Source organism: Rhinoderma darwinii, chromosome 7, assembly GCF_050947455.1.
Source record: "Rhinoderma darwinii isolate aRhiDar2 chromosome 7, aRhiDar2.hap1, whole genome shotgun sequence".
NCBI classification, from domain to species: domain Eukaryota; kingdom Metazoa; phylum Chordata; class Amphibia; order Anura; family Rhinodermatidae; genus Rhinoderma; species Rhinoderma darwinii.
This window is the reverse complement of record NC_134693.1, coordinates 56556438-56568818: the sequence shown is the minus strand read 5'-3', so window position 1 is coordinate 56568818 and position 12381 is coordinate 56556438. Positions and strand designations below refer to the sequence as shown.

Genomic DNA, 12381 nt, shown 5'->3' with positions numbered 1-12381 from the left:
ATTTCACATAGCCCATGGTTTGGGTAAATTGTAAAGCTTCTACAGCTGAATGCAACATTTTTACAAAAAAATGTTATTCGATAATTTCTACAGTATGTATCTAATTTCCTAATATTGTTACTTAGTTCCTTGAAAGACAGCACTTATTTATGTTGGATAAAAATGTATTACAATCTGTGCATATGTATGTGTATGTATATATATATATATATATATATATATATATATATATATATATATATATACACAGCAGTTTAATAGTTTTAACATTTATTATTCACAATGAAAGCAAATAGACCATGCACAGATATAGGATACATATAATTGGTGACATTTATGACATACATTCAGAATCATAGTGTCACTCACATTCTAGCTGTCATTTTTCTAGTTAAAGGGAACCTGTCACCAGCATTTCACCTATTGAACTCTACTCACCCCTCACTGGCCACTTCTGTCAAAAGTTCATTGCCGTTATCCCCTCTCCTAAACTCCTCCTGCGACCGTAAATAACGGTCTGCAAACATTTTGCACTTTTTATGGTAATGATCCAGCAGTCTCGTTCATTCCTCTTCTTATGCCCAGCTACTGCCGAAAACTGGCCTGTCCTGAATTCCGAAATCTCATCTGAGATAGCGTGCATGCACCCGTCATGTGTGGTCCGACACCATTCCCTGCTTCGTCTAGGCCTCAAATCTAGTCACTGTGCATGCGCCGCTGGTAGAAGAATTAAAGAATAGCAGCTATGGTGTCCCGTTGTGCGCATGCACCAGAACGGGACATCAATGCGCAAGTGTAGGATTTTGTGTGTGCTGTGGGGAGGCAAGGAGCTGTCAATCAAAAGTTCACTCGGAAAGGCTTGTGGAATGAAGATAAGACTCTTTCCAAGGAAGATATGACTCTTATTCTCATTAGCATACGGCGCAGGAACACTAAAAAACGGAATACTAAAGGTACAGAGACTACTTATAAGATAATCATAGGTTACATAAAAATGATTTTTCACCCACTTCCACCAGGTATTGCTGGTTTAATAGGTGAAATGCTGGTGACAGGTTCCCTTTAAGAGCATGCCCAGACGTGGCGGAATTCTTCCGCAACTGTCCGCATCAATGCCGCAATGTTGCGGATCTGCCCAAAATGGGCATTAAATTGATGCGGACTAGCCGCTGCGTATTGAGGTGAAAGCACTTCCCTTCTCTCTATCAGTGCAGGATAGAGAGAAGGGACAGCACTTTCCCTAGTGAAAGTAAAAGAATTTCATACTTACCGGCCGTTGTCTTGGTGACGCGTCCCCCTTTCGGCATCCAGCCCAACCTCCCTGGATGACGCGGCAGTCCATGTGACCGCTGCAGCCTGTGATTGGCTGCAACGGTCACTTAGACTGAAACGTCATCCTGGGAAGCCGGACTGGAGGAAGAAGCAGGGAGTTCTCGGTAAGTATGAACTTCTATTTTTTTTACAGGTAGATGTATATTGTGATCGGTAGTCACAGTCCAGGGTGCAGAAACAGTTACTGCCGATAGCTTAACTCTTTCAGCACCCTGGACAGTGACTATTTACTGACGTCGCCTAGCAACGCTCCCGTAATTACGGGTGCACACACATAGTCACCCGTAATTATGGGTGCACAAACGTAGTCACCCGTAATTACGGGACCACCATTGACTTCCTCAGTCTGGCTGTAGACCTAGAAATACATAGGTCCAGCCAGAATTAAGAAATGTCATGTTAAAAAACCAATACGCTCCGCAGCACACATAACATGTACATAACATCTGCGGACTTCATTGCGGAATTTTGAATCTCCATTGAAGTCAATGGAGAAATTCCGCAATGAGTCCGCAACCAGTCCGCCACACGTCCGCAACAACCATTGTATGCTGAGGACACTAAATTCCGCACCGCAGCCTATGCTCCGCAGCGGAATTGTCCACAACGTGCAAACGAACCCTACTAAAAAGCTGTGGAAGACAATGGAGAAACGGGTCCGCTGCGGATTTCCGCTGCGGAGTGTCCGCAGCGGAATTCCAGAGCAATTCCGCCACGTCTGGCCATGCCCTTAGGCTAGAAAGTAAGACTGATTACCAATAATAAACCTGGCTTTTCTTTGAATTATTTTTCACAAATGCCCTCCATTGTGTGAGTCATCTGCGGAGTCTTGGGCCACATTCAACATCCCTAATATTTACTGGGTTAACCACACCTGGTCTAAAAGGAGACAAAAAGTTACCCGTGTAAGTCTGTTGTGGAGAAATGGTTCTGCTGCTGCATTTTGTCCCAAAGGAATCGACAATCACAGAATAAACTTGTCCACACTGCAAATCACTAACAATACAATGTGTGTCTGCTGTGCTGCAGTTTACTGTATCCAAATTCTGTGTGCTGATATAGGCTGTATAATTTATTCCACCAAGGGCTGCATCCCAGGACACCATTGCGTGATCTGCACCACATTGAAACTGTAAATCTATATTACTTGCAAAACAAGGTGCTATGGAAGAAAAGAAAATGAGTCATAAAAATTGTCATACAAACTGTTACTGATATTTCAGTCAGGTCTACTTTCTCAATAATTATGAAAAAAAGCTACTTTAAAAGTAACGCACAACTAGTTCAGATTTAGACAAGTTAAAGACAATAGCTACAGTATAACATATAAAAGAATCCTTAACTAGTGGATCCTGACTACAAACTGTCTCTTCTGTAGTCTGGTTCTATCAGCAGAAGCTACCATAAGAATCCAAAGCACAGAGACTTTTCTCTCTAGTGACATCCTCTTACACGGATAAAGAAAGGAATTCTTTTACCTGGGGCAAAGATTAGATTTAGTTTTTTGCCCCTACCTCACAAAGTATTACATAATATGTTTAGATCCCTGAATAATGACATGAATGCATGGATTTATAGTTCAGTGGCCCAAACATCAGCCTTCTCTGTCTGGCCACTGATTCTGCTAGGTGGTCACCTTACTCAATAAATTATGACTTCACTGAAAAAATAATATGTAGTTTCCAACAGCCCTATACACAATGAATGTGGATGCTGCTGTCAGAAATAGGCGAATGATCATGTATGGCTATTTCTGACATCCTCATTCAAATCTATGGAGAGGGACAGCTCTGCAGCAGAGAATGGGGACTAACAGACCTTCTTTCTTGGCAACTTACATTAGCTGACAGTATATTTATATATCTGTCTGATTGACTGGATATAAAATGTAAAAAAATTGTCGAGGGACTACCCCTTTAATCCAACCATGAGGTAAACTTGAACTGTACTTAAAGTGCACTTGTCACCAAAATGCCCTATTTCTATTTGTACGGTCATATTTTTAAATATATATATTTTTGTTTTGCATTTGAGGATGATTTTCTTCATATAACTTGGTCCTCCTGAATTTTAGCTGTGTTTCTTAAAAGAATAGCTAACAGTTGTGAGACCTGCTGAGCAACAGTAAATATGGTTGAAGCCCTCACTGAAGTTTCAGCCTTGAGGGTATGTTCACACGCTTACTAAAAAACATTTGAAAATACAGAGCTGTTTCCAAGGGAAAACAGCTCCTGATTTTCAGCCGGTTTTTTAGCAACTCTTGTTTTTCGCGGGCGTTTTTTTTATGCGGCCGTCGGAACAGAACGCAGTTTTTCCCATTGAAATCAATGGGCAGATGTTTGGAGGCGTTCTGCTTCCGATTTTTCGACCTTTTACGGGCCGAAAAATTGCTGAAAATAAGCCGTGTGAACATACCCTTAGACTAATTTAGAAACAGGCAAACTTCCTAGACTGCTTTGTTACTAAACAATGTTTTTTGAAACAAGGCTCAACTAGACGCAATAAAAGTAAGATACCTTATTAAACTGAATGTAACCTTGAAGATACATTATATGTTATATATTAATATAAATGTGATTATATCTAATGTAATGGTAACCAATGTTTTTTTTAAGGAAACTACTGTTCTTTAGTAGTATGTGAGTGTTTTCCACCTGAAGGGTCACCTTCTGACACTTAAAGAGGCTCTGTCACCAGATTTTGCAACCCCTATCTGCTATTGCAGCAGATAGGCGCTGCAATGTAGATTACAGTAACGTTTTTATTTTTAAAAAACGAGCATTTTTGGCCAAGTTATGACCATTTTTGTAGTTATGCAAATGAGGCTTGCAAAAGTCAAAGTGGGCGTGTTTAAAGTAAAAGTCCAAGTGGGCGTGTATTATGTGCGTACATTGGGGCGTTTTTACTACTTTAACTAGCTGAGCGTTCTGACGAGAAGTATCATCCACTCCTCTTCAGAACGCCCAGCTTCTGGCAGTGCACAGACACACAGCGTGTTCTCGAGAGATCACGCTGTGACGTCACTTCCTGCCCCAGGTCCTGCATCATGTCGGCCACATCGGCACCAGAGGCTACAGTTGATTCTGCAGCAGCATCAGCGTTTGTAGGTAAGTCGATGTAGCTACTTACCTGCAAACGCTGATGCTGCTGCAGAATCAACTGTAGCCTCTGGTGCCGATGTGTCCTCGCTCGTCCGACACGATGCAGGACCTGTGAGGGATGTCACAGCGTGATCTCTCGAGAACACGCTGTGTCTGCACTGCCAGAAGCTGGGCGTTCTGAAGAGAAGTGGATGATACTTCTCGTCAGAACGCCCAGCTAGTAAAAGTAGTAAAAACGCCCCGATGTACGCACATAATACACGCCCACTTGGACTTTTACTTTAAACACGCCCACTTGGACTTTTGCAAGCCTCATTTGAATAAATACAAAAATGGTCATAACTTGGCCAAAAATGCTCGTTTTTTTAAAATAAAAACGTTACTGTAATCTACATTGCAGCGCCGATCTGCTGCAATAGCAGATAGGGGTTGCAAAATCTGGTGACAGCGCCTCTTTAAAGCCCTATTACACCGGCGGATTTTGACCATGCAGAGAGCGCCGATCAACGAGACAGGAGCTATGGATGGGGACGAGCGGTCGTTACTCTGATCGCTTGTCCCCATACATTATTATCATGTCGGCACCGCGTCTCCCTGTTTACACAGGGAGATGTGCTGCCGACAAAGATAACATTTTACTTTTTTAAAACAATACGATCAGCAGATGAACAAGCGTTTGCTCGTTCATCTGCTGATCGCTGCCCTGTTTACACGGGGCAATTATCGGCAACGAGCGTTATATGAACACTTGTCTGCCTGATAATTGCTCAGTGTAAAACCCCCTTTACTCAAAATGTATTGTGTTGCATCTGCTCATCTTGGTAAAGTACTGTATGGAATTGATTTATCATTGATTCTTGTAGTTTGCATTAATGAATTTGCTTTCGACTCCACTATTATCATCTGCACCAGACATCATCTTATATTAACGCTACCCAATATAGGAAGTAGGTTTAGTTTGCATTTCTCCCAAGACTTATCTATTGTGTATGGCCCTGACATGATTTATAAACTATGCGATGTCTTACACAAATCAAGCACCATGTACTAAACAGGTACTGAGAAAGAGATTTCTATATGATTTGTTCCTCAATAGAAACAAAAGACATGTAGAAGAGTTAAAACTTCACAAACTATCTACATAGTGATTTTACTTGAAATCACATGCCTTTATATAAATAATTTCCCACAAAAACACTCCACATACCTGTGTGAAATATAATAACCGGGCTGATTGTACTGCTACATATCTTTCCAGCCGCAAGAATCGTTGCCTCATATGTAAGACCACATGACAGCTGTGTAAAGATGCAAGAAGAGTTGATTGTATTGCAGTAAAACTGCTCCATCTGAGGCCCAGTGACCACTGCAGTATAATTTTCAGCTCCAACTACAGTAGTCCAAGAAACGGTTGCCCAATGAGAGTCACAGTCAACGTCAGCTTGTAGTTCAGTTGGCACACATGGCACTGCAAAGAAAAGGCTTGTTATTAACAGTATTATAATAAACTTTTTTTTTTAACTTTGTAATATCTAATAGAATGAACAAATTTGTAGTTATTGGAAATTGAAAGATACGTTTTACCCATTGGTGCAGGGAGTTAAGGGGGTTTTACACTGGGCGATTATCGGGCAGACAAGTGTTCATATAACGCTCGTTGACGATAATTGCCCTGTGAGAGATCAGCAGATAAAATGATTATCTGCTGATCGTATCGTTTTAAAAAAGTAAAATATTATCATTGTCGGAAGCGCATCTCCCTGTGTAAACAGGGAGATGCGCTGCCGACATGATAATAATGTATGGGAACGAGCCATCACAGTAACGATGTCTCGTTGATCGGCACTCGCTGCACCGGCCAAAATCGGCCGGTGTAATATGGCCTTTAGCATGTTCTCCTACTCGCTCACATATTTATGTAACTTGACTTCCTATGAAATTTACCCTGGACAATTTTCTTGTAAATTGGGAAAATAGATTGAACACCCTAATAAGATCAGGAAGCATGTGCAACATCTGCAACATTATATAACTGGAACATGGCATATGTTACCTCAATAATTGCCACGGGACTCAATTAGTCAAGTTACTCAAGTTATGTAAATGCAATGGTTAAGTCTGATCACCTGTATAGAGTTCAACTGGAGAGCTGGGTTCGCTCTGACATTGACTGCTAAATGCTGTCACCGTCACAATGTAGCTCTGTCCACACTTCAAGCCAGTGATTTCGCAGACGGTATCTGTACTATTACACTCAAAATACTTTTCGCCAACTGATATCAAGCTAGATACATATCTCAGAGCTCCTGGGGCTTCATTCCAGGTCAGAAGAGTTGAAGAATTAAAACAATTCATGTTGGAGACCACATTCTGAGGTTGGCATGGACCTGTAATATTGTATATCCATTAGATATTAAATAGATTATCCATGCATGTAGTTATTATTAAAAATAGATGCTATTATGTGTTACCGGTTGTAAGTGTAACTGGGGCAGATGCCAGACCACTGCATTGTTTATTGATAGCAGAAACTGTCACACCGTACGTCTGTCCACATTGTAACTCATTGATAACACATTCAGTGTTTCCTGTTTGACAGGAGTAGATCTCTTCTCCTGGACCAGTCACATTGGCGACATAACTGATGGCACTAGAAGTTTGACTCCAAGACAGGATAACAGAATTGTTGTAGCAACTGTGTCGTGGTGCTTCCTGTACCGGAACACAGGGTGCTAGAAAAAATAACACATTATTATATTGTAATATACTGTTGTTGTTACAATTTTATTTTAAAATATAAATATGAACATTTAGCTGCAAAGTAAGGAAGGTGGTAGGCAAACAAAAAAAACTTGTATGTTGTGAAAAACTAATAAAAATCTAAAAAAAAAAATATATTTTTTTTTATCAAGGAGTGGATTCTAATACAGTCATGTATGTAATGTGGATGTATGGGATTGAAGCCGCAAGGGCATACTTGTTTGTTGTCCATGAACAACGGCTATTACTGCATCTCACCAATCTAGGAAAGTCTCTGTCCTGAACAGGGGTAGCTACTAAAAAACTTTGAGAAAAACATGAATCAACAATGGATTTAAAATGACGTAATGAAAATAATTTGTATATATGCACAGAAAGCATAGATTGCATAATAAATCTCACGGTATGATTTATAATGTGACTGGTTACATTTATTTCATTGCACCAGAAACAGTTATGAATTTCCCTGTACTCCGTTACGGAACACTTTAAAATTAGTCATGTGATTTTGCTACTTTCTAAATACTTAGCAATGGGTAATAAGTTAGTACCAATCTACTGAGAACTTACCCGTCATAAATTCAATGGGTAAACTTGGCTTACTAACGCTTGCTTCATTGTTTGCTGTAACGGTTACCAGGTATGACGTTCCACATGTCAAGTCAGTGAGTTTACAGGATGGATTACTGGAGTTACAGACACTTTTTTCTCCACTTGTCCCAACAGCTTCAGATTGGTAACTGACAGCACCGGAACTTATGTTCCATGAAACAGTTACCATATTACTTACGCAATCCAGCATTGTTAATACATTCTGAGGAGGGCAAGGGGCTAAAGGAAAACAAGAAAAACAAAAAGAATAAAGATATGATATGCATAAAGAACATTATGGAAGTAGTGAAAATTGTTCGACATAAAAACATTAACTTGTTTAAAGAACACAAAGGTGTCATATTCCAGACTTGTATTTAAATATTTAATTTTTTTATTAATGATATAGGGGATGGGGCTAATAGCGCAAATTATATTTTTGCAGATGCCACCAAGCTATGTAGTATTGTTCAGTCTACGGAAGATGTTCATAAATTACAAGCTGATTTGGACACACTGAGTGTTTGGCCTTGCACTTGGCAAATTAGGTTTAATGTAGATAAATGTAAAGTTATGCATCTGGGTACCAACAATCTTCATGCATCATATGTCCTAGGGGGAGCTGCACTGGGGGAGTCACTTGTTGAGAAGGATCTGGGTGTACTTGTAAATCATAAAACTAAATAACAGCATGCAATGTCAATCAGCTGCATATGAAGCTAGTAGGATAATGTTATGAGGTCATGGGACAGGGGATGGTTTCAAGAAAGGCCCAGATCATTTCTAAGAACAAAGTAACATCAACGCTCATGTAAATGTAAAGATTTCTTGTTTGAATCTTGAGCCAGTCTTATTGCCACTTGAGATCAGGAAAGGAAATTTATCTGCATCAATTGGGGAAAACCAAGATATAAATATTACCCCTAGCCCTCACCTATATCAACATCTTTTCCTTAGTCCTGGTTGAACTTGATGAACATATGTCTCTTTTCAACTGTACTATGTAACTTTCACCTTGTTATGTTTAGCCAAGTATTAACATTGTAATGGAGCTATACACCACCAGCCCATGATATCCATATGCTCTAATAGGACACATGAAAAGGGGTAGTCTTCATGAGACAACCACTGTAATACTAAAAAATATAAAAAACCTCAGTTTGTAAATTTAAATGTCTAATCTAGAATTAAAATAAATGGTCTACATTGTTTGGTCGCTTTATTCACTTGCCGGCTGCTTGCTCCATGTATATCAATATGGGCAGAGTAGGAGAATTCTATTAGGCCCCATGCACATGACCGTAAAAATTGTTCATAATTGTGGACCGTAATACGGTCCGCAATTATGGACCCATTCAGTTCTATTGGCCGCGGACACCTTTCCGTATTGCTACAGATGGGTGTCCGTGCCGTAGAAATGTTCTGAAAATTATGGATTATGTCCGTTCTTTTGCATTTTACGGTCCGTGCTCCCATACTTTGTATGGGAGCACAGCCCGAAAATGCAGACAGCCATTTATTTCATGTATTCTAAGCAGTAATTTGGGTACTGTAACTAAAATTACACATATGTATATTTACATAAAGCACGTCTACCGATAAGGAATACATATGAGATGCATGTTCAAATAATACCGCCAAATAATGCATATTGAATGACATGGCATGAAATTTAAGGAACTTTTCATTTTATTTCAGATGAGACAGTTGCTAATCAGTGACCCAGATATATACGGGACGCAGCTTAGCAAACATATTAGAAAATGTAAAGTGGAAAATCTCAGAATTTTACTAAATGATCTATTAAAACTTTAAACAATCAACACTTATGTAATTCCAGATAATATTGGATATTTCCATGAAATGGTAACAATATGTTAATGCTTGTGCCTCACCGGTTTTAAATTCATAGCTATCACTGGCTTTACTGCACTGTTGTCCGATAGCTGTTACTGACATAGAGTACTGACGGCCACACACAAGGTTTTCCATTTCACATGAAGTATTGGACGTATGACAAATATATATTTCTCCATCAATGCTTGCAACCTCTGTGGTGTAATTCACAGCACCTTGTGCGTCTCCCCAGGTCAGAACAACCACATCAGAAGTAACGTGAGCTTGTAAATTCACTGGAGAACATGGCACTGAAAGAAAAGGAAAACCGCAATTTATTAATCCAGTGTATTATATAACCAAAACTGTAACATGAATGAATTGTAAATTTGTAATGTGGTCTGAATCAATTACATTTCTTGTAAAACATCCATAAGCATTAACCCCTTGTATGGATTTCATTACAGGGTTTTAGTCTGACGATCCTGTTTCTTAAGGTCTCTTTCACACGACAATATTTTGGCAGTATTTTACATCAGTATTTGAAAGCCAAAACTAGTAGTGGATCCAAAATACTCAAGAGGTGTAAATCTTCCTAATATATGTTTCTCTGTGACGGTGCCCCTACTCGTTTTGGCTTCCAAATACTGAAAAAAATATTGCCGTGTGAAAGTAACCATAGATTGTTTTTAACTCTACAAAATCTAAAAATTTCTGGTAAAACTGCAGTTAACAAAATAGGGTCAAAAATACTTAAAATACAAAAAAATTGTTATAGCCCCGTACCATAATGTCTCCTCTCCACCTCCTTAATCCTATTTTGTGCCATATTACAATCCAAAGTGTAAAAATATATATATAAATTAAGTGTTCTCTATTTGTCACAAGAGACATCCATTGTGTTGCCCCCTTCTCCCCTCCCCCTCTAGGTCTAGAAAATATGAAACTATACAATCTGGTAAGAGGTTTGGCTTAAAGAGGGTCTGTCACCAGTTTACAACTTGCCTATCTCCTACCTAATCTAATAGGGGCTTTGATGTAGATAACTACTTTTTTTTTTTTTTTTAAAACAAACTTTTATTATTGTGCAAGATATGAAAATTTTTCAATTTATGCTAATTTTTTCTAAATGCCCAACTGGGCGTTTTTTTTCTATTCACCAAGTGGGTGTTGTATAGAAAAGTGTATGACATTGACCAATCAGCGTCATACACTTCTTCTCATTCCAGACCAGCTTGATTCACAGCACAGTGTGAGCTCGCGAGATCACACTGTGACGTGACTTCCTCCCACAGGTCCTTCACCGGAGCGACGGAAGACTGAACAGACATCGCCTCCAGCCATGCCAGGACATTTATTCGAACCTGCAGAGGCTGGAGGCGATGCCTGTTCAGTCTTCCATCGCTTGGGCATATAGAAAAAATTTGCGTAAATCTGAAAATGTTTATAACTTGCTCAATAATAAACGTTTGTTTTTAAAAACAAAAAAAAACCAGTTATGTACATCAAAGCGCCTATTAGATTAGGTAGGGTATAGGCAAGTTCTAAACTGGTGACAGAGCCTCTTTAAGCTGCTTTGTATTTGACTGGGAGGCAGCTTGCTGCAGAAGGAACATTTACTCACTACTCAGGCAGCCTTTCTGTAATCAAAGATGGAAAAAAACAGGAGAAAATGGACACATGGACGGCTTGTTTAGTGAGCAAGCAGAAACTTGCAATGCGACAAATAATATTTTCCAGGGTTTCCCCTCACATTTATTCATAGGCCTAACGCCCTTGTACAGTATCCGTGAAAAGTCACTAATTTGTTAGAGAAAAACAAAATATATACTGGCGACCTATTTGTTCCCCAAACAGCACCCTCATGGGGGAAACCCAGAACTCGCCTTCATGGACTGAGTAAAGAAAGTGTGAGATAGGGGTTAACTGTCGTCAAATAGAAATTTTCAGGTTTTATATGGAGTTGAACATTTTTTTAAATTATGCATTTTCCAGTTGCTTTGTTAACAATCTCTGTAATTTAAAGGGGTTATCTCACAAAACACATAAAAAAAATATATCTTCATCTCTTACAATACTAGTATTTTGCCTTCCAAATCACCATTCAGAATTTATTTTTCTCTCATTTCGACCTATTTACTCACCCCTCTACTCCACTGTTCATACCAGTAACTCTGAGTGGGCAGCAGCGTGCCACATGTGACTCTTCTGCCTCTCGGCTGGCTCTCTGTAGCTTCACCCCCCCCCTTGCTTCCTGGCACTTGTAATGTAGTAGTAGTAATGTTAGAGCCCCTGTTGACTGGCACACATAGCACTGCTGAAATCTGGTCTTCTCCTCTTGTCAACGTAGGAGATTCTCCACTGATAAGTGTAGAAGAGCAATGGGAGAAGATACTGGGCCACTTTACTGATAGATCAGTCCACGGCGCAGAGAGCGGGGGAGAGAGAGCAATCTACTGCACATGAGTGTCCACCGCAGGCAGAGGCAGAAGGTGGACAAAGATTTTGGCCACAGCAGAAAACATAGGGGCGCTACCACTGATGCCAATGTAAGCTAGTTTTTTCAAGTTCGTTTTTTTGAAGAATTATTTGAACACAATGGAACAAATAAATTTATTTTTACATGGGGCATTGAATTTAAATGAATATTTTTGGTGGGAAAACTCTTTTAAGACGATATCCCAACCACAATGCAATGAGTAACGTGAAGCTCCAGTCAATTGCTGTATTTTAGTGTATTTACATATATTTATATGGTGTT

General features: G+C 39.5%; 1 protein-coding gene across 1 annotated transcript in view; it reads right to left on the bottom strand.

Moving 5' to 3' along the window:
- LOC142657896 (uncharacterized) overlaps nt 1–12381 on the bottom strand; it is a 92914-nt gene that overhangs the window by 60781 nt on the left and 19752 nt on the right. Inside the window, exons 12-17 of the mRNA XM_075833415.1 lie at nt 9680–9931; nt 7764–8024; nt 6905–7165; nt 6560–6820; nt 5641–5901; nt 2234–2494 (exon numbers count right to left, since the gene is read on the bottom strand). Of these exons, the coding sequence (XP_075689530.1) occupies nt 2234–2494; nt 5641–5901; nt 6560–6820; nt 6905–7165; nt 7764–8024; nt 9680–9931 (1557 nt within the window). The remainder of the gene's footprint in view (nt 1–2233; nt 2495–5640; nt 5902–6559; nt 6821–6904; nt 7166–7763; nt 8025–9679; nt 9932–12381) is intronic.